The sequence below is a fragment of the Trichechus manatus genome, unplaced genomic scaffold, assembly GCF_000243295.1.
Source record: "Trichechus manatus latirostris isolate Lorelei unplaced genomic scaffold, TriManLat1.0 scaffold00061, whole genome shotgun sequence".
Lineage (NCBI taxonomy): Eukaryota > Metazoa > Chordata > Mammalia > Sirenia > Trichechidae > Trichechus > Trichechus manatus.
This window is the reverse complement of record NW_004443997.1, coordinates 1,570,639-1,592,899: the sequence shown is the minus strand read 5'-3', so window position 1 is coordinate 1,592,899 and position 22,261 is coordinate 1,570,639. Positions and strand designations below refer to the sequence as shown.

Below are 22,261 nucleotides of genomic sequence, written 5' to 3'. Positions count from 1 at the left end.
GGGGGGGGCGGGGTAATTCCCAGCCTCCTCGCCTCTGACCGGGACTTCCTTGTGGCACTCTGGCTCTTCACGGGATTCTATGAGGGCAGTAGGGGGGCGCAGAGGGACAGGGCTCTGTATCCAAAGCTGGCAGACTCAGGCTGGGCACCTGGCCGCTGGGAGCCTGCAGTTCCTCATCTGTGTCAGCTGAGTGTCCTGCCTAGGACACATATTCATGGTGGCGATGGTGTGTGTGGGGGCGGGGGGTGAGGTGGGGTATGAAGCTCTGTGGCTGACATGCCCCATGAGTGGAAGTGGCAGTGGGCACCACAGGCTTCAGTCAGTGATATCAGCCCCTCCGAGGCCACAGCAGGGCCCCAGACATCTGCAGAGCTCCTTGCCGCCCGTGTCCCCCAACACAGTGACACTCACCCATGTCTGGGTTTGAGTTTTCAGCAATTTGACAGGACAAAAAGATCTCAACAAGGACTGAATTCCTAATTATATTACATTTATAGTCATGCCCCCTTGTTCCCTCTGACCACAGATGGCCTGGTGTCCACTCAGCCAGCCCGGCTCTCTTCCCTCCCCATTCCCTGCAGTCCATGTCCCTGGCATCTCTGTGGATCTGAGAGAGTAGGACACACAGTTTTCATTACGAGTAAACACCTAGTTATTACCATGTGGTCTAATGTGTATTTAGAAACACCCTAAAAGAGCATCCTTTTATGAAAAGTCTTGGAAATAGAAAATATGTCAAAAGTAAAAATCCTGCTGCATCTTGTCTTTTCTCGATTGATTGCTGACTTGGTTGGGGGAGTGACTGGGTCCATGTGCAGCTGAGGGGAAACTGAGGAAGCCTGGGCCTCCTGAGCCTGTGCCTTTGGTCCAGCCCCAACCTCCGCCCCCCAGGCTGGAACCAATCCCCTCCAGCTAATGCCCCATTCTCCTCATTTGAAATTAAAATCCTGTTATGAGCCTTATTTCAGCACCTTTGGTTTAAGGAAGAACAGAACGAATCTAAGCAAAATACCATGTGGAGCAAGATGTGAAAAAAAGAAAACCCCAAGAGTATAGCTGGTGAAATGGAGAATAGAGGGCGATGAGCAGAGCCAGGCGGAAGAGGCTGGGTGGGGGTTGGGGGCTGCTTCCAGGCTGCTGTGAGTCACCCAGCTCAGGGAGACCTACTTGTCCTCCTTGGACTCGGTAATCACAGTGATGAAGGATGTGGAGTCTTCCATGGCATCAAAGTACTCAGTATCTTCATCTTCCTCACTGTCCTCTCCTTTGGGAGTCAAGAGGCTTCCTGGAGACACACACGGGGCCAGTGACTTAGTCTGCAGTTTCAACACAGGCACATCTCACCTGTCTGAGGAAGCCGGGAGCCCAAAGGGCCTGCTCTGCCTGTCCTCACAGTGCCCCCAGCCTTGCCCCCACACTGGCTCCCTACTCCTCTCCCTGCTTCTGTCACCTGGCCCTGACTACCCTGGGCCAGCTCCCTTTGCTGGAATCTTATTGCATTCAATGTTATAGCTCTGGCTTGGAGGCCTCCTCCAAGAAGCCTTCCCTGATCTCTCCAGGGTGTGAGCACGTTGGTAGATCTGTGTCTAGCTTCCTTTTTTGATGGGGCCCCTGCTCTGCTCACAGCCCCCAGGTACCATGTGACCCACAGCCCGAGGGCAGGTGGCAGCCATCTGGCCTCCTTGTCACAGAGGGGACAGCTGGGCTGGCTCATCTAACTTTTCTTTTGATAATTTGAACTTAAGATACTGAGAGTCTGCTGCCTGAGTCAGGCCAGTGTGGGCCAGACAAGCCCCGCATGGGCAAGCCAAGGGATATGTGCACTGGGGAACTGGGGGTCAGCTGGCCGAGAGCGAGGCTGAGAATGGAGGAGACAGAGGGTGGGCAGACCACTGGAGCTGTGCAGCCCCACTCACCCTCGCTGAAGCTCTTGGTGGGGTTGGCAGGCCGTCCCGGGGCACTTCGGAAGGCCCGCTCGAGGCTATTGTGCTGCTTGGCTAGCTGCTCGATAGTCTCCTCCAGGTGGATGCGCTGCTCGTGCTCATACTGCAGCGCACGCTGCCATTTCCGGCTGTGCGTCTCTGCTAGCTCCAGGAAGTCCCTGCAAGCCTGGGAGGAAGGGAGGAGCACTAGTGATTGCTCCCACCCTGCACCCCACCCTGCCCAGCTGCAGGGACTGTTCTGCCTCCCCCTCCCTTGCCAGGGTGGTTAGAAGCACGTTCACTGCCACCTTCTATCTCTGTGAGGCCCTGGGACCCTGGCCTTCTCGGAGCCAGCCCAGTGGCTGGCATCCACCCAGGTTGGCTTCCCACAGGCAGCATGTCATTTTGGTAGCACCAAACCCAGGGTTGCTGGCCACACGCTGCCTTCCAGCAGCACAGCCACCCCAGGGCTAGAGGCCCACTGGGCTGCTGCTCATCATGGCTGGCGCCAAGCTGCCCCAGGACTCTTATCTGTCCCATCCTCACTGTGTACTGAGCCTGAGGTTTTGTCACTGACCCCCGTTCTGCCACTGGTACCAAAGGCACCCCTAGCTGGTCCTTGGCTTTGGCACAGAAGGAAAGCCCCATCCTGCTATACTGCCTGGCTCAGAGAGCTAACAGATCTTGTCTGACAGGAACGGGGACTGGAATTTTCTTCCAAGTTACCTCATAGTCTGTATCACATTAACTCAGCTTTTAAGGTTCCCCCTTCAAACTAGTGGCCTACTATGACATCCAGATTCTTTTTAGCTCCCCAGGGTCAGTCAAACTGTCTTTATCATAGTTGAGAGGAGGGCAGAGGCCTCAGCCATCCCTGGAGGATAGTGAGGTCCAAGCCAGTATACCTTCTCTCACTCTGTAAGCCAATAGGAAGGGACCTGTTTCCTCAGCCCAAGCCTGCATCACTGGTCTCTGGCTGCTCCCTCCCACTCCTATTGCACTAGCTAACCCGGACCCCTCGCTGGTCTCCACACACATCATACGCTTTCCTCTCTTGTGGAGGGAGATAGGCACAGGCCCTCCTTTGTGACACAGGGACAATGCAGGGCCAGCCCCGACGGGCTGTTGTGAGGAAGACGGAGAAGGAATGGGGGAGCACAGCACCTGGCAGAAGGAGCTCTTAATGCTTCATTTTCATCCCCTACAAATGAGCCTGCCCGTGCCTTTGTAGCCAGCTCCCGGTCCTCCTCGCGGGCACCACCCCTGACCACACCCGTCTCCCCACACAGAAGCCTCAACTTCCACCACACATTTGCAAGCTTGCTTAATTCTCTGTGGCCTGTGCCTGCTTTTTTCATCCCATGGAACCCCCGAACACAGCAGGAGCCACCAGAGGGCTGAGTGAGCAGGGGGGTGTGGGAGTCCGGTGACCCCTCACAGAGGCATAGCGAGACAGGGGCGGGGGGGTGGGCACTTGTCCCTGGGTGTAAGTTCAAGGGGGCACCAGACGAGGCTCTGAGGTACCACAAATACAAAAGGTGCCTGACTGAGGTGGCCTGACAAGAGCGGGGGAAGGCGTTTCTGCTGATCTTTTGCCATTATCAGCATCTATTCATCTTGAAATTGGGGAGGGGCATGATTTAGAGATTGCCTCTGGGTGCTGGAATTGGGGGGCACAACTTAGAGATTGCCCCTGAGTGCTCGAATTGGGGGGGCACAACTTAGAGACTGCCCCTGGGTGCTCTTTACCCTCGCTAAGCCTAAAGCTTACCTCCCAGCAGCTCTAGTGCAGTCACAGGCTCGGAGGAGGCGCATTCACTAACCCCAGGTTCTGGGTCCCTCTCCTCCGACAGACCTCCTCTGAGGGGTCCTCACGAGAGCATCTCATGGCACGGGGGTACGGGGGCAGTCACCGCTCCTCCCCACTCTGTGCAAGGCCCCTGCTTGGCGCTCCAGGGGGCTGCTGTCATCCTGCTGCAGGCTTGCTGTCCCTCTAACAACCCCTCCTCCAGTGCCTGCCCTCCACCACCTCATCTCACACTCCTAGCACCATGTAGGGTATGCAGGCAAGGAGCCCCTTCCCCTGCCCCTTGCCCCATTCTGAAGACATGGAAATGGAGACCCAGAGTCGTGGCGGCATGATTCACTGGAGGGAACAGCGAGTGTAGTGGACAGGGGCTCAGTGTCAGGAGTCAGGAGACCCGGGTCCCTGCACAGCCCTGTCTGTCAGAGGACAGTGATGCCAACAGACCCTGCGCTCACGAGCTCTGGTCTCGAGTGGAGGAGAGGGATCGTCCCTGCTTGATGGATGAGGAAACCGAGCCTCACCTCCCAGCAGCTCACGTGGTCAAGACTCAGCGGAGGCATGTTCATTCAACCCCAGTTCTGGATCCCCCCTCCTCTGACAGGCCTGGCCGTGCCTCCCCCCTCCTCTGACAGGCCTGGCCGTGCCTCCCCCCTCCTCTGACAGGCCTGGCCATGCCTCCCCCCTCCTCTGACAGGCCTGGCCGTGCCTCCCCCTCCTTTGACAGGCCTGGCCGTGCCTCCCCCCTCCTCTTACAGGCCTGGCTGTGCCTCCCCACTCCCCCGACAGGCCTGGCTGTGCCTCCCCACAATCTGACAGGCCTGGCTGCACCTAAGTCACTGTGACCTTCTTCCCCAGAACAGGCAGGGGTTTATACTGACAAGGGTCTGGGCACAGCAGGTGAGAGGCAGGGCAGGAGCCCTTTGTGGGGAAGGAAAAAATCTCCTTATGTGCTTCACAGGGTCCTGAAGATGGGAGAGGCTGCATCTGGCACAGTCACAGGTCTGGGGCTATTCTGAGTTTGTAAAGTACGCATCTCTGAGATTCACCTTGAGCCTGGGTGGTGCAGGCGGTTTGTGATCGGCTGCTAACCTAAAGGCTGGTCGTTCAAACCCACCCAGCGGCTCTGCAGAAGAAAGGCCTAGTGAACTGCTTCCGCAAAGATTACAGCCAAGAAAACCCTATGAGGTAGTTCTACTCTGTAACACCCGGGGTTGCCATGAGTTGGAATCCACTAGATGGCAATGTGTTTGGTTTTTGGTAAGGTCCACCCGCACATGTGGAGCTGTGGTCATCAGCTATGATGCAATGGAGTGATCCCCATGGTAGGTTTGGGACAGGCCTGTGGTGGGCCTGGAGTGACCGCCATGATGGGGCTATGGCTCCAGGCCTGACTGCTGTTCCCTGGCCTGTGACCGGAGCCAAGCCCTTCACCTCCTTGGCCCTACAGTGGCCTCCCTGCCTAGACCACATCCCTGCCCCCCTCACTCCTCAGGGTGGGGGCCCTGACAGCTGACACAGCAACAGCCCACTCCTGTGGCCCAGAATCGATGGTGCCTCCTTGCTTGTTCTACTCCTCTAGGGGCCTGAAGAACTTTCCAGACCCTTGCAGGAGCCCTGTGAAATGGGAGAGAGAGAGCCCCACCCTACTGCACAGATGGGGGAACTGAGGTTACACAGTCGCACAGAAAGAAGGCAGCACAGCCAGATCCTGAACTAGGTCCCTAGCCCGGAGCTCGGTCCACCTCCGGGCCAGCCCCAGGCTGCTGCTCCAAGAGACCCACTTCCCCATGAACCCCGTTTCCCCATAGCCCTGAGTTCTGCCCCAGCCCAGTTCATCTTGGTTCCCGCCACCTGTCTGTTGACCAAGAAAGCCGTTGCTGGCACTGCAGTGCTGCTGCCAGCTAAGCCAGCCTCATGCAGCAGCTCTGCTAACATTCAGGAGTGTAGTCAGAAACTCGAGGAAGAGCATGGTGGTGGTGGAGGAGCACGCCCTCCTTTCCCCTGCCCAGCGACTGCTTCTGGGAAACCCCACCAAGGCTGAGTCTCGGAAGTGGGACAGCCCAGGGCTCGGGACATTGAGGGGCGAGTGGGACCAGATCCCAGGCCTGCCCCCAAAGCCATGCTCCATCCATGCAGCCAGGCTACCTCCACACCAGCCATGTCCCCCTAGCCTGCCGCCTCAGAGCAGAGTTGGGAGAGTCCAGAGATGTGGGCTGTACCGTGTGTGAAGCCAATTACAGGCAAGACAGATGACAAGGAAGTCAAAGTTTTCTAGGCTCCTACGGCTCTGTGAGTACCCTGCCCAGGGCATGTGTTGCCTCTGGCCTCTGCCCCCTGCCTCCCTCAGCCACCGCTCCCCACTATTTGCCCCATCACTCCGGCCAACCCTCTCTATACCAAAAAATAACAAGCCCGTTGCTGTCAAGTCGATTGCAATTCATAGCGACCGTATAGGACAGAGTAGCACTGCCCCATAGGCCTTCCAAGGCTGTAAATCTTTATAGCCACAGACTGCCACATCTTTCTCCACAGTGTGCCTAGTGGGTTTGAACTGCTGACCTTTTGGTTAGCAGCTGAGTGCTTAACCACTGTGCCACCAGGCTCCCAACTATCTCTGCGTTAATATAGGTGGGTGCTTTGTCTCCATGTAACTCATGTCATTTAAAACAAAACTTATAACAGAGCCACCAGACAACAGTATAAAATAGTAGCCAAAGGCCATGGTACTAATTCTGAAAATTCACACCAGGGGGCCCTATATGGCCTCTGGGCTTCCTAGCAGCAAAGGCAAATAGAGAAACACCATCAGAGAGTGAAGATGATTAGGTGCCCTCCCTCCCACCCTTGATGTTCATGGGCTCTAAATACTATAACGTGACCATTTTCTCTTCTGAGGGAAAATGGAGTATTTGTTGTATCTCCCACAGTCCGGGACTGCTGGTGGTTTCTTACAGACCTGGCCCCAGATCCTCTCCAGCAGCCCCATCCGTCCCACACCCCCTTGTGGCCCACCAGGGATCGTGTCTTCCTGCCCTTCCCTGTCTGAATGCTTAATGCACCTGCCTTTTCAAATGTCTGTCCCCCTCCCTCAAGCCCTGCACCACTGTGGCTCAAGGGCTATTTGGGGCATCCTCACAAGCACCGAGGTAGTTGCTTCTACAGCCACAGAGACCAAGGAGGAAACAGAGACTCAGAGAGGCTGAGGGACTTGCCCAGGCCACCAGGCAGTGCGTGTGGGGCTGGAGTCAGAGTTCCCATGTCCCCAGATGCCTGTCTCCATAGCTCTGTTACAGGTTATTTTGGAAGCACGAGCTCTTGAGGGCAGGGGCGGTGTGGGATCTGTGGCCCTGGGCATGGGGCTGGGCTCCTGGGAGGGCTCACTGGCACAGTGTCGGGAATAACCCTGTTCAAGCAGCAGGAGCTAGCCTGGCCTTGGGTGCCACTGCCTCCCAGCACTTTCGTCCCCACTGATGACCCTGCCCACACTGCCAGGGCTGCTCCCAATGACCTGGACATGTGCGACCTCCACCTTGAAGCCACCACAGGACGGGCTAGTGTGGAGCACAGGGAGAGAGGAAGTCAGACCCGAGGACAGCTGCGTCTCAGGCCACACATGGCTGGGATATGCAGGTCACAGAGTGTCACAGTCACCTGAAGAGGCGGAAGCTGCTATACCCTAATATTGAGGGGTTTGCATGGCCAGACCAGGGCCTTGGTCACTGCCATGATGGGGGGATCAGCTGCAGCAGATGAGCTGTCCTGGTCACTGAGGAGGGGCTGGCCCATGGGCTGCTGAGAGCCTGGCTGCCCTGATGTGCCTACCTGGTATCCATCCCCAACTCCCAGGGTCTCCTCTGTCACCACTGGCCTTTCCCAGACCCCATTCTGGCTGTGCTGCGGACAGGGGCAGGTGCCCGGCCTGGCCCCGCTGCCCTGGAATGCTGAGCTGGGCTGTGTGTCCTCGAGGTGGCTAAGCTGGACTAGGCCTGGGGCTGGGAGTGGGGGCCAGCTGCGGGAGGGGCCTCAGCCCAGGGAGGGCTGACTGAGCCAAGGCCTGAGCACAGCCATGCCTCTCTCTGGGCTCAGAGACTCCTGTGCCTGCCACCAGAGAGCTAGTGCCCAGCCCTGAGCAGGAGGTGGGATCCAAAGTCCCCTTACCCACACCACCATTTACCACCACCATTTAGGACTCATGTCCTAAATCACAGGGCAAGGGGGAGGGACGGGCAGAGTGAGAAGCCCAGCTGGGAGCTTGAGTTCTGAGTCTGCCACTCACCCTGGGGCATACTCTTGGGTGGAATAGAAGGATCAGCCACAAGACTCCTACAGAGCCCCCCATTCTGTGAACTGTCAGGGAGATTGTCCTCAAGATGGGGACAGAGTGCCAGTCTCCCAGTCCCTCTGCCTCCCAGGGCTGCCAAGAAGGATGCGTAGGAGCCCAGGATGTAGAGGCAGCCAGAGGGGCGTGGGGGGGGACCTGCTGAGCAGACCCAGAGCAGAAAAAAGGCAGGGTGCCGCCTCAGGGCCACCCTGCTCACTGATGCTGAGGAGTTGGCAGGCCCTGCTACGAAGCAGCCTGGGAGGGCGGCCCGTCCAGGAGAAACTGTCAGGGGCCAAGAGGTGTCTGCTCCATGGGAGGCAGCCTTCCTGCCCGAGTGATGGCCCTCACAGGCATCTCACGTGGGGGGAACACAGAGGGTCCCTGACTGGAAACCTTTGCCCAGTGGTGCCCAGGAGGAAGGAGGACAAACGCTAGCTAATTACATCTGTTACTCATAACCATAATCCTGACAACCTCACTGCTTCCCAGATGGAAGAGCAGGGTGTGGTCAGCAGGCCTGAGTACTCCGTGTGGCCCAGGGCAGTGTCTTGAGCTTTAGGAGGGTCTGCGGAGCTGGGACCCAGCCCAGCCCAGAACCACCAGGTGTCCCCTGTCACTGCCTTCCTAGACAGGCACGAGAAAGGTGCCAGATGGGTCATGGCTGGAGGAGCAGATAACTGCTGGGTGTTGGGGTAGGTGGCCTGGACTCCAGAAGGGGATGGGGAGATGGCCTTATGCTCCAGGCATCTACAGATGCCATAACCTGGGCACAGGGTGGGTGGGAGAAAGGGCTATGTTTCCCCTGCAGCTGGGCCAGGACCTCCAGGCATCTGACCATCACGCATCTGTCCTGCCACTACACTTGGGCTCCTGGGCTCCTGGGTGGGTTGCTGGGACGGAGGCTGCCCACCCACCATGCACATCACCATGCTGTCCTCATAGCTCACCATGAGGGGGCATCATACTGTGGGTGCCACCTCTCACAGGTCTAGGCCCTAAAGGTGGCTCTCCCTGGGTCCCTTCTGTGTGGTGAACAACCCCGACAGGGCCCCCAAGGTCTCGTTCCCCCTCCCACTGAGGAAGTGGCAGGCTGGCTTCACTTTCATGGAAAGAAGCCGAAAACTCAAGAGTGCACAACTCACGAAGGCAGGAAGGAGCGTGTGGGGACTCAGGCTGGTCCCCTGGCTCCAGAGGTGGGCACGGGAAGTCACTGGCCTGGTTGCCTGCGCCCCGGTGGCAGCCTGCCCTACCTGGCTAGGACCTCATTGAGAAGAGGCCTGTGGGGCATTCAGGTGCACACAGCATCCCCTTGGAGACAGCACCCCACTTCCCTGTGCCCAGGAGGGTGCTGGCCAGTAAGGGAGTGCGGGGTCGGTGAGGCACTGGAACACAGAACCGAGTTGGCCACACTCAGTGGGCAGAGGCCCTGCAGCCACACTGCTCACTTGGTGTCCTCAAACTGCAGCCTCATGTTGACCCTGATGGGGAAGGTCGCACTGGGAGGAACCTGGGGAGGAGAGAGGCCCCACTGCTGCTGGCCAACCCCCACCCAGAAGGGGCGAGGGGCCAGCAGTATCTGCTGTGATGTCTGCTGGGAGAGCAGAGGCACGTGTGCACTTGCCCTATGTATGTGCCCGCCCAACCCTGGAGATCAGACATGCTCTGGAGCCGCTACTAGATAGAAGCAGCTCAGCCATCTCAGGCATCTAAGGCCAAGAGGGAAGCCCCCTGGGGCCAGAATGGGTGTGCTGGGCTCCCCTGGGGTCTCTCTGGAACAGGCCCATCCAAGCAACATGCTATGTACCCATCACCCCTGGCCCCTGACTCCCAGGCAGGCCAGGTAGGTCATCTGTTCATCCAGCCATGTGGGGGCTCCAGCCTCTCCTAAACAGCCCAGGCTGCGGGGGATGGGGGTACAGCTTCTCCTTGAAAAGGCAGCTTTTCACTCAATTACAACTTTAAATAGCCCTTTCCACATTCAAAATAGTCCACCACTTGTGCACAGGAACAAGCACCATCTGGCTGCAAGTTTGCCAACTGATTTAGACCATTCTGGAATCTATTTTTACCCACCTCCCCAGGCCTCAAGTGGGCCAGCTGTCAAGAGTAGAACCACGGTCAGCTTGACGGGAGCCTGCCCTGACCCCAAGACAAGGGCGGGCATTCTGGGCCTCTCATCAACTGCCCCACTTACACTGGCTCTGGACAGGTCCATCGGACTTCCTGGGCTGTGAACCAGAAGGGGCCTCAGAGAAGCCTCCAGAGCAGTCCTGGCCATAAACAGCTTTCTGATCTGGGTCTTTGTTACTAGGTGCCCTGACTCTGAAGCACTAGCCTGTCTGTAAGCCTACCTTCCGCCCTCTACTCTAACCCACTTCCCATACCTTCACCTTTGCTCTTGCAGGTCCCTCCAACTGCAGTGCCCCCTGAACCAGCTCCACCCTAGCCCTGTGCTTCCTCCTCCATGGGCCCAGGTCCCTGCAGCAGAACTTGCACGCTCACCCTGCCCAGCTTCCTCTGCTGCAGGTTCCAGGGCGCCTCACCTGGGCTGCAACCATTCTGGGTAGACCGAGGGGCCTGGAGTACAAAGTCTGATCTGGGGGCCCCTGGAGGTGGGCCCTCGGTGGGCCAGCCCCACCCTCACCGTGTTCTGCCCCATCAGGCTCCCCAGCCTACCTTCCAGGCACCTTGACTGTTTCTGTCTCCATCTCTGTGAGGCTCACCAAGCCCCTGGCTCTGCTCCCCTTCTGGCTGCCCAGAACCTGCCCAGAACCTCCCACATCCTGCCGGAACCTGCGGGACTGACAAGTGATCCCGAGTCCAGGTGTGTGTGTGTTAGACAGCAGGGCCCTCCATTCTTTCAGAAGCTCCGGCCACACCTTGAAAGTTCCCCCATAGAACCTGTCCTGTCCTCTCAAACCACATAGCAAGTCTGTGGCCCTACCTTCAAAACAGACCTGCACACAGATGCTTCTTTCTTGCCAGCTCCAGCTCCAGCTCCCGGTCCAAGCACAGCCTCTCACTTGGGCTCCAGCAGGGGCCTCCTAGCAGTCTCCCCCTGCCTGCCCTTGCCTGGCTGACAGCCCATTCTCCAAGCAGGGGACAGATCTTGCTAAAATGCAAGTTGCGTGAGTCGCTCCTTGTTTCATTCAGAGTGGAAGGCCAGAGTGTGAGCACAAGGTCCTTCTCTTCCCCTCCCACGCTCCCCCTCCCAGCCTCCTGCTGCTCCACAGCAGGCTGGCTCCCCCCACCTCCACAGCTCACTCTGACATCCCGTACTGTCTGCTTGGTTACAGGGGAGAGTGGCATGAACCTCTCCGTAGCTCGGGCCTGGGGGGCCAGGCCAGGAGCAGTCTCCAGGGGCCAGGAGGAGGAGCCCCAGGAGCCAGCAGGGGACAAGCCCACAGCTGAGTCAGATGCTGGCACACTGTGGGGGCTCAGTACTGCAGAGGGAGAGACAATCAGCACCTGCAACACACAACTCTCAGTGCCTTCTAATGGGAACTGTGCCTGCCCTCTCCCCTGGCCAGAGCCGGGAGGAGGATGAGGAAAAGGAGGAAGATACATGAACAGGTGGCATAGGGAGGTCCTGAGGGCTCAGGGGGGAGGGAAGTGGTTCTGTATGGAGGTGACATTAGAGAGCACTTCCCCAGCCAGGCTCCGCTGCACTGGCCTGCAGATAGGTCCTGTTTCCGCAGATGAGGGGAGCTGGTGTGTGTGTGTGTGTGTGTGTGTGTGTGTGTGTGTGTGTGTGTGCACGTGTGCGTGTGCAGCACCCATACCACACTGGGGTGGGCTTGCCATCAGAATGACCGTGGCAACACTGTGGGGTTCTTCTGTCCACTGTAGGGGCCATGAGGCTGGAATGTGGGGTTCAAGGCCTACCTGTACGGGAACTGAGGTAACCTGTGGAGGCCCAGGTGTGCTGGGCCTGGGTGACAGGGGGCAACCCCAGTTCTTCTGCACAGACGCCACGGCCAGTAGTGGGAACAGCCCAGGGACATATGACTGTGACCCAAGTGCTCACACAACAGCCGGGCCTGTGACCCTCGGGCAAAATGACCACTCTGGGCCTCAGGGTGTCTCTCGAACAACACGGATGATGACTACTTGGTAATAACACCAATCTCTCATGGCTGTTGCGAGGAGCAAATGAATAATGGGAGGGGAACTCTCCCCGATGGCTGTTCTCACAGAACCACCATCCCAGAAGTCTGTCCTTCCATCAAGGGCACTTTGTTTTAGAACAAAGATTAACAAAAAAGAGTAAAACCGAGGTTTATTCTTTTCACTTTAGGGAAACTAACAGCCAAAGCATGAGCCTGAATATGTATTAATACGTATTAATTTAGTCACTCTCCCTCTTTAACTTAGTGAATAATCTGGTGCTACAAACAGGTGCGTCCTGGTTCCCAGGAAGGGTGCAGCTGTGGGTGTGAGCATTCGGATCTCCTGTCCCCTCACTGGGTCTGGCTTAAGGCTCATTTTAAAAACAAGAGTCATTTAATAGTGCTGTGAGCTTCCTCCTAAATGGCAGGCTAATTCACAGTTACACTAGACAGTAATTGAAGCAGAGAACTGTGGGGCTGGCTTCTATCAGAGTCGGAAAATTACCCAGGAGGGAACGCTGCCAGACATTCAGGGGTTCATTCATTCGCTCCTGCGTTTTTGCACACTCTCGCTCTCTCTCACTTGTTCAGTCTCCCATGTGCCGGGCAGGGTGCCAGATGTGGAGGGTGCAGAGCTCCAGGACTGCAAGGGGAATGTGCCCCTGCCCTGGAGGGGTGCCCAGCCCACAGGTAGAAGCGGATGAAGATGCTTCAATGGAAAAGTCCATGAGATGCAGTGGACCCCAGACAGGGGCGGCTGGGGTATGGGCGAGGGGGCAGGTGAGGCTTTCCTGACCCTCCAACCCCCAATCAAGGGGAGTGGCTGGCTCATTTCTCTATGAGGAGGCAGCAGGCTGTCATGGGCTTTCCACTCAGAAAGACCTGGACTCAGCTGTGACCTGAGCAAGTCCCTCCACGCCTTGGTTTTCCCATGTGTAGCCTGCTGAGTGGGTTGGGCAAGATTATGCACCTGGAACACCTGGCCAGCTGCACAATGCCTGGGAAATTCATGCCCTATACTCCTTGGCTCCCCACTGGCCAGGGGCTTGCCCAAGCCCCTCACAGCCCAGTCCTCAGGAGCTCGGGCACTGGGGAACCCACCAGGAAGGGAGGGTGGGCACCCAAGGCTGACTCCAGCTGGGTGCACTGTGGGAAGGGGCCTGAGAGCAGCTGTGGGCTTGAGGGGGCTTCACAGAAGAGGTGATGTCCATCTGGGGTGCTGACAGGTGGGAAGGGGGCTGAGAGCCCAGACTGACAGGGGATGGGTGGCCCTTGAGACAGGGGAAGGGAGATGAAGCTGGGCCAGGGGAAGAGGGCTGAAACCTCAGAGCCAAGATGGCCTTCCCATATGCCCTGGGGAGGAAAGAGATACCGCTGTTGTCCTTTCTAGGGCGGCAGGCGGTGAGGCCAGTGACACACAGTTGGCCAGCTTTGCCCACCAACCAGGCCCTGTCCTGGCTGCCGCCAGCACTGGAGAACTGTCCACCGAGAAGGGTAGCCGGGGTAGGTGGGTGGGGCAGCTAAGGGTGGGCTTTAGAATCAGACTGGTGCTGGCTCCACCCCAGTGTGCGGATCGATGTCCGAGAGCTCAGCACACTGTGCACACAGCAGGCCACACGTGGCTACCATTTCTAGTTTTCCTTCCCACCTGGGAGAAACCTGTTTTACCCTCCCAGGCCCACTCTGAAGCCACTACCCCTGACTCTGCAGGCCCAGTGGGACATGCATGCGGCGCCCCCTCCCCCCAACAGAGGCCCACTCACGTGCTGGGTTGTGGTCAGCTCGCCCTGCCTGCCTCACTGGCTGACTGAGAACCTTCTAGGCCCCTCACTAGACCCTCTACAAACTCACCCTTCAGAAAGGTACATGTAGAGACTCCTCGCAAACGCCGCACTGCTGAACACACATGCGACATCATGTCACATGAGTGTCCCAGGGGTCAAACCTGCCTGTCCTCTGCCGAGTCCCTGCCTGGCACAGGCCTGGAGCAGAGCTCAGTAGGTAGCTGCTTGGGTTTGAGTTAAATTCTAATCAGGCAGAACTTTCTGACACCACTCCCTAACCAGGGGGTGGGGCTGCCCAGAGTCCACCGCAGTGCCATCCACCTGCTCACATGCTTCCCCCAGTTTATAGGGGGCCCCTCCAAAACCACCAGGCTGTGCCTACTGAGCCTCTTCAGCAAGCTGAATGCCTGAGACCTGGTAGAATGCTGCCACCCAAAAAGCCCCAAGAGGTTGGGAAGAAGGCTGGAGCCCAGCACAGTGTTGGCACAGGAAATGCAATTGCAATTTAAATTCATGAAGTCCTGTTCCTATTTCTCAGCTACAGGGCTAGGTCATTTCTCTGGAGAGAGGGGAGTATGGGGCGTCAGCCGCTTTGCAGGTGAAGGGCTGGGGCAGAGTCTCTGCTTCCTGACTGACCTTGTTTGGGTGAGGAGATGGGATTAGAGAGGTCTCGTACAGGGTAACAGAGTAGGTAATTATGAGGTGGGCTACTTGGAGCACTGTTTTCTTTACACGTGAGACCCGCAGTGATTGAAGCATCCCCACAGGGCTGCTGTTGGGGACAGAGGTAAGACACTCAGCTTACAGGGGGTGCAGACCCTGAGGAGGGGGCTGATGTCCACACAAGGGAAAGGCCACACGGGCTTAGGTGGGGTGGGGAAGCCTCAGATGCTGGGAGTTCTCACCAGCCTTGGAGACAACTGTGTGGGGTTTTGGAGGATAAAAAGGGATATGATGAGTCGGAATTGATTTGACAGCAATGAGTTTTATGGCCAGGCATCTGAAAGATGGGAAAAGGGCATTCTAGAAGGTATGGCACTGGCAGAGACACGGAGGGGTGGAACACTTCGGAGCTGCTCAGAATTCCTAATCCAGAAACCTCTGAGCAGCAAAGAATCTCGCTCTTTCAAATACCTAAGGCAGAGGCCACACTTATGCAAGGTGAGGACACTCCTGCCCCAGGGGAGCAGTGTGCATGGAATGGGCCAGCACCACTCACCAGGTTCCTGGGGACCTTGGGAATTGTCTAGAGAGCCCTCTCCCTGCTATGGTCACTGGGAACTTGGCATCTAAAAGCTTATGATAATGACACCCTTTTCCAAATTTGAAGGCTGTTTTAAAATTTGTCCCTGACTTTTCTCTGAAGGCTGGACATTCCCGGACTCTCTGATATGTGGGTGGAGCTGGGGGGGCATCAAGGAGCGACAAAGATGGAGCATCCAGTCCCTCCCTGGGTTTCCCTGGGGAGCTGCCCTTCATCTTCTGGGCCGGATCCAAGGCCCAGGCGCACTTCGGTGGGGAACACAAAGCTGGCCCTTTCCCAGAGGGCTAGTGGGAACAGACTTCACAAATTCCGGGGTGGGCACTGCTGGGAGCTTCCCTGCTGGAGGCTCACACCAGTCAGGGGAGGGGCCTGGGGGATGATGATTTATGCCTCTGAGGGTAGCTGGGGCTGGCTTCCATCCCCAAGTCCCCAGCTTCCCAGAGGGGTCCTGGGTTTGCTGCAGTCACAGCAACCAGAGGTCATATCTCAGTTAAAAGGTAAAACACACCTGGGGCTCAGAGAGGCACGTGGGATTCTCCCCCAGGGCAGATGCGATGTCTGTGTCTTGCCCTCAGGCTGCAGCTCTCAGGGTCTCCCCTCACTGCCTTGGGCGGCACACCCGTCACTCCCCTGGCGGGCCAACAGACCTGGGTTTGCATACCGACCTTGCTACTTACTGAGTGTACCTTGGGAAGCTTATGTGACTTCTCTGAACCTCAGTTTCCACTTTGGTAATAATGATACCTAATACTAATAGGACTAATGGGATAAAGATGTGGCAGTCTGCTTCTATAAAGATGATAGCCTTGGAAACCCTATGGGGCAGTTCTACCCTGTCCTATAGGGTCACTATGAGTTGGAATCAACTCGACAGCAATAGGTTTGGTTTCAGAATAGGACTAACAGAGTCCCTAGGTGGTGCAAACAGTTAACACACTTCGCTGCTAACCAAAAGATTGGAGGTTTGAGTCCACCCAGAGGTGCCTCAGAAGAAAGGCCTGGTGATCTACTTCTAAAAAATCAGCCAATGAAAATCCTGTAGAGCACATTCTACTCTTAGACACACAGGGTCACCATGAGTGGGAATCAACTCAACAGGAACTGGTTTACCAGGACTAACGTGGTTGTTGGGAGGTGCCCAGGGCATGGATGGCCTCTCCTGAGGCTCGAGGTGGGAGCTGCACTGCTGAATGAATTACAGACACCCAGGGCCCTCCTCCTCCTCTAAGAGGTACAGAAGCTGAGGCCTGGATGGGGGGTGAAGGAGATGTGTGTCTCATGACCCTTAGGCAAGTGGCCAGCTCTGCTGAGGGGCCCCTATGCACACAGTGGGGACTTGGGCCTTTGCTGTCTGTCAGGTAAGAAGGAGCCATCAGGCTTTTTATAGCAGGGGCTCCGGGAGAGACTGATACACCAGGTTTACCCGAGCAGGTCAGGGAAGATCCTGGCTCAGGGTGCAGCCCTCCTGTCACTGGGCCAGACTCTCCATCTATGGCCAGAACTGGAGACAGACACCATAGCCAAACCTGGGGACTCTGGTAGCCCATAAGACAATTTACTATGTACTTGGATGGCAAGCTGCTTTATGGCTACATAAATACAGACGAGCCTCTGATGCCCCATAAAGCTGTGAGAGACAACAGCCGGCGGAGAAGTCATTCCCTTGGAGAAGGCAGAACTGCTTACTCAAGACAAGGCTGCTTCACAGTTAATAGGGGTGGGGCCAGGGCGGCTGGGGCAGCGGTGGCTTCTGGAACATGTGGGAAACTCAAGCATGTTAATCATCATTAAAATGCTTAACGGCCGTATGTGTCACAGGTAGAAGTATGGGAACTCAGACACCCAGGGTGAGGGGCTGTGAGGAGGGCACCAGGCCTGAGAGGTGGACACAGGAAAACGAGCACAAGCTGAAGGTGGGGCCAGCAGGGCCAAGTGCACTCCTAGGCACCCTGGGGTCAGGGAAGGCAGAGGCACAGACCTTGCTGAGCCCCTGCTTGCCTGGGTGCACTGCGAGCCACATTTCCCAGGGGCCACCTCACTGGCCCAGGACAGGTGGGGAGGCTGCCCTGGGGGATGCTGCAGGCCGCCTCCCCTCTCCCCTGCCTGCACCTGCCTCTGCAGCCATTGCTCTGTGTCTCTTGCAGTTCCTTTCTCCCTTGGCCTGTCTGCGGGCTCTCAGCACCTTGGCACAGGGGCTAATGGCTCCCATGTTGGCAACTTGCCTGGGGTGGCCCCACTCTGTGCTGGGCCCTGTGCCATGCCAGCCCTATGTTCAGGCTGCTCCCTGTTTTAGGGATGGGGCAGTAGAGGCTCGGTGAGGTCAGTGACCGGCCCTGGCCATGCAGTGTGACAGCGGCAGAGCTGCTTCTATAAAGATGATAGCCTTGGAAACCCTATGGGGCAGTTCTACCCTGTCCTATAGGGTCACTATGAGTTGGAATCAACTCGACCGTGTCACCTGGGAGCCTCAGCCACCATACAGCCCACACCTCCTCCCAGGTCCACTGACCCCTTGTAGTTAGCAGCACCACCATCTAACCAGGCGTCACGCCCAAGCCTGCTTGCCTGGGACAGCCTTGTTTACCCCTGTGATCGTGATGTCAGTACGAACCATTCCGCTTTCAGCCTCTGCCACGTCTCAGTCTGGACAGTAAATTGTATGATTACTGCACCAGCCATCTGTGTGCAAATCCCCTTCTCCTCCCACTGTTCTGGGAACGATGCTGTCCTGCTGTGTAGACACTCTCTGCAGCATCTTTGCATGGCTCCCTCCTGCCTCTATGCACACTTCATGCAAGTACTGGCTAAGGTGTCACCTCCGAGAGGCCTTCCAACCAGCTACTCTAAGACAACCAGAGCCACCTGAGCGCCCGCTCCCTGGATGTGGCTTTATTCTTCTCCACAGCCTTCCTGCTACCTGACATTACTTGACATTTCTATTCGTGTATATTTTGTCCACCTTCCCCACCAGAAGGCCAGGTCCATGAGGGCAAGGGCTCTGCCTGCTCAATTGCCAGGGCCTGGATGCGTGCACAGGAAAGCTCCCATGACACGTAGATGGACTGGATGAGCAAATGAGCTTGATTCTTTGTGAAGGCAGACAGGACCCTGCCCTTGGGAGTACATGGCCTCACTGGGCTGGGGGTGGCAGGCAGGAGGCTGAAGGATGCAGGGCAGGATGGAGGGTGTGATGGGAGTGGAAAAGAGAGGGAGGGAGAACAGGAGGGAGGAGCTGGACGCCCCAGACCAGAGACAGAGAGACAGCACTATGGGCAGCGTGCTGTTCACTGCCAGATGCGGCTGGAGTCAAGTCCCAATCCTCAGTCTGTATTTGAATAAGAAAGAAAACTTGACTGATTGAGGGCTATTACATACCAGCCACCACCTGTCAGTTTGTCGTACTGTGGTGGCTTGCGTGTTGCTGTGATGCTGGAAGCTAAGGGTCACCCAAGGTGGACAGGTTTCAGCAAAGCTTCTAGACTAAGACAGATTAGGAAAAAAGGGCTGGCGATTTACTTCTGAAAATTAGCCCATGAAAACCTGATGGATCACAACAGAGTATCGCCAGATACAGTGCTAAACATGAGCCCCCTAGGTTGGAGGGCACTTAAAATACACAGTGGCTGCAACAATGGACTCAAGCACACCAACAATCATGAAGACGGTGCAGGATCAGAGAACGTTTTATTTTGTCACACATGGTGCCGTCACAAATTCGAGGTGACTCAACAACTAACAACAATTACATACCTATACTAGGCACATTCACTTATTTTTATATTTACTTCTGACAATCCCTGAGAGAGGTAACATTATTCCCATCTTACAGATTAACACACTGAGTCTCAGTGAGCACAGGCAGCTTACCCAACAGTACATGCCTACTTGGGAGCAGTGTTGGTTATAGTTCCTTTGGGGAAGCTGTATGTTATAATGCCTTTGGGGCTGGGTTGTACTTCCTTTGGGGCTTTTGCTCTGCCTCTACAACGCTCACACAGTGCTGGCACATGGAGGGTCTGCGAAGTCTTTCTAGAAATGAAATAAAATGAGCAGCTCCAGGCCCTGCTCTATTTCCCCAGGGAATTTTCCCTTGAAAACACACACACACAAATACATACACACTTACCCTGCCACAGAGCACACACTATGTCTGAAAAAGCAAGGAGGAAGTCGGGGGAGTACCTTCTGCTTTTTTTGTACCCAACTCAGAGATAGAGGCTGGCTAACACGACCAGCTCTCGAGGTGACTCAGGGACCTGGCAAGACAACTGCGTGAACCCCAGCTCTGAATGACCCGTGGGGAGACTTGGCGCACCTGGCATTACTCTGAGACTGCCCAGATTCTGAAACTCCCCAAAGCATGACCAGAGGTCAGACGTGAACCTGTCAGACCCTGTTTCTGGAAGGAACTGAGATTCTTGGTCCCCTAGGATACACCAAGGCCACGTAGGACTGGAAAACAGGCAGGGCGGCTCCCAGGGAAGCTCCTAGATGCTCAGGAGAGGCCATGTGGCTGTGATGGCCCTTCAGGGTGACCCTTCTGTGCCTGGGCTCCCTCTGCTCAGCTTCAATTAAGCGGTGAAAACAGCCATACAGACTAACAGTAGCTCTAGGAGACCTCTAAAGCCCTGACTTCCAGACTCCACTCCCACCTCCACTTTCACCACTGCCCTGTGGCCTTTTCCTGCTTTGACTGCCAGAAACCCAGGGTAGGAATTCCTGAGGCTTCCTCCTGCACTGGGCCACTCCAGGCCTGATATGAGGACTGGGCAGGTGGGTGGGTGGTGGGATGGACACCAGCAGTGAGGCCTGGGCTTAGGCAGGTCTTGGATGCCCGGAGTTTAGCCTTGGGTCTTGGCCGCAGTGGGCTCCAGCCTCTGTTTTCCCACCCTGCCCCTGGGTTTCCCATTGGGTCTACAGCCTGATCCTGACTCCTGGTCAGTGACACCTTGCTTTGGAGGCTGCCTTGACCTGGGCATCACTTTTGCCCACTGTCTCTGGCCATCCCGAAGCTGCCTGAATCATGTTCTTGGACCGGGGCCCCTGTTCTGCAGCAACCTCCACTTCCCCACACCTTCCCTGCTCTGGCCCTCCTTGCTCGCAGCACACGTCCTCCAAAGCTCCTCTGAGAAGGATCTGTCCTTGGGAGGAGGTGCTGCAGTCAGACCTGTGTCCAGGTGCGTGAACACCTGGAGAAGCACACACATCATCCGAGAACACTCACCAGGCACTAAGAGGAAGGGCCCAGAAGCCTGGTCAAGCACTAAACTCCCTGCCACCGTGCCAAGAGACCCTCCCAGGTTCCAGTCAAGCAACGTAGCTTCCAGAACCCACTGAAGAGCTCTCTTGGTTTACAGTCTGTGGCTACTCACTTCTTCTCTCAGGTTGGCAGGACCCACACTGTATGCAGACATCACTGTATCCTCATAATAGCCTTGTCAGTGTAGGGACTGTGCCATCCCCAGAGGACAGATGAGGAAACTGAGGCTCAGAGAGGGGAAGTCACATGCTCCAGGCTCCCAACTAGACCATCTGCCTCCAAAGCCTGCCATGGCAGGCTCAGCTCTAAGATTCTTCTGGCTGAGAAGCCCCTCAACCCCAGCCCCCACCACATGGATATGCCCCCCATGGTTACACAGGTCCCAATCCTGCTGTGTCAATGAGGAGTATGCCTAGGGAAGGAGCAGCAGCAGCTATTATGGGCCAACGTGGCAGCTGTGTTCTGACTGCAGGCAGAGCTGGCCCTCCTGGCTGGCTGCTCAACACGGGCCCTGGCCTTTCTCACCCAGGCATGAACCACTGCAAGCCTCATCCAAATTCCACACCTAACTCGTTTCCACCAGACAATGAAAAACGATGTCCTTGTCCAACAAGGACTGTGTGAATGAGAAGACAGACAGGATGGAGACTGTAGGGAGGTGCCGGCTTTGGGAAAAGACGAAGCCACAGGAAACGGAGTCCTGCTCAGTCAAGAGTCCCCAGCCACTGCAAGGTGTGGAATCACCTTGCAGAAAGCAATTTTGGCTTTTGATCTCTGTTCTTTTGAGCTGTACCAACACCTCAGACTATCAAATGGGGGATGGTCAGACCAATAGGGACCACTTGGGGGCTGGATGCTGACTAAGCCTCACAAGGCCTGATGTAATGTATCATGGCCACGTGGGGAGACTGTAAGAGCACTGAGCCCTGAGGCTCAGATGGAGCTTTTTGATTGGTGACCATGCCCAGGAGAGGGTGGCACATCCCGCCTTGGCACATGGAAGCTCCTTGCTGTGAACCCTCCCAGACCTCACCCTATGTGCCTCTTTGTTTGTATCCTTTTTGGCTGTAATAAATCTACAGTAAGTACAGTATGCTCTCCATGAATTCCGTGAGTCATTCCAGCAAGTTAACGAACGCACAGGGGCAGTGGGGGCCAGCGGGGGCTGGTATCTGCCAGTTTGGCAGTCTGAAGGAAGGTATTCTTCCAACATGTGAGCTCTGACTCAGCTCTGGGTGGCTGGGGCTGTGTGAGTGAGTGACAGTGACAAGGATGGAGAGGTGGGAAGGTGAGGACTGGCTACATCCCCCCACTTCAAGAATTGGACTCATGCCGACCCTGACCACACAGTTAGCAATGAAGGTGGGATTTGCTCACTGTGCCCCTTGTTAGGCCAGCCACCCACACAAGGACCATGTTGGGGTACACAGACTTCACATTGGTGCTGGTGACAGGAGGCCACTTCCCTGTTGGGACACCCTTGCCAGGATAGTGGTGGGGGGCACTTACGTTGATCATAGCATTTGACGTGATGCGAAAAAGTGTGGCCCGTTCGTTCACTGCTTTTAGCTTCTCGCTGCTCTCAGCAGGGATCTTGAGGCTGTCCAGCTCATTCAGAGAGCGTTGAAGGGCAGCACCATGCTTGGCGATGAGGTCATTGCAGGTGCTCAGGTCGTCTAACTTCAAGGAGAGGGTCTTAATGGTGTGGTGTAGCTCGCTATTGTCTGACGGGGAGGCGGTTTCGTCGTCGTCATCACCAGAGTCATCTGCAGAGGGAAGTACAGTGGCTGGGGT

The 22,261-nt window shown here is 56.4% G+C and overlaps 1 protein-coding gene across 2 annotated transcripts in view; it reads right to left on the bottom strand.

The window, feature by feature from the left end:
• OSBP2 (oxysterol binding protein 2) overlaps positions 1-22,261 on the bottom strand; it is a 211,845-nt gene that overhangs the window by 13,741 nt on the left and 175,843 nt on the right. For both annotated transcript variants that reach the window (XM_004378947.2, XM_012556294.2), the window contains exons 3-5: positions 21,977-22,233; positions 1,917-2,109; positions 1,168-1,285 (exon numbers count right to left, since the gene is read on the bottom strand). In XM_004378947.2, the coding sequence (XP_004379004.1) occupies positions 1,168-1,285; positions 1,917-2,109; positions 21,977-22,233 (568 nt within the window). The remainder of the gene's footprint in view (positions 1-1,167; positions 1,286-1,916; positions 2,110-21,976; positions 22,234-22,261) is intronic.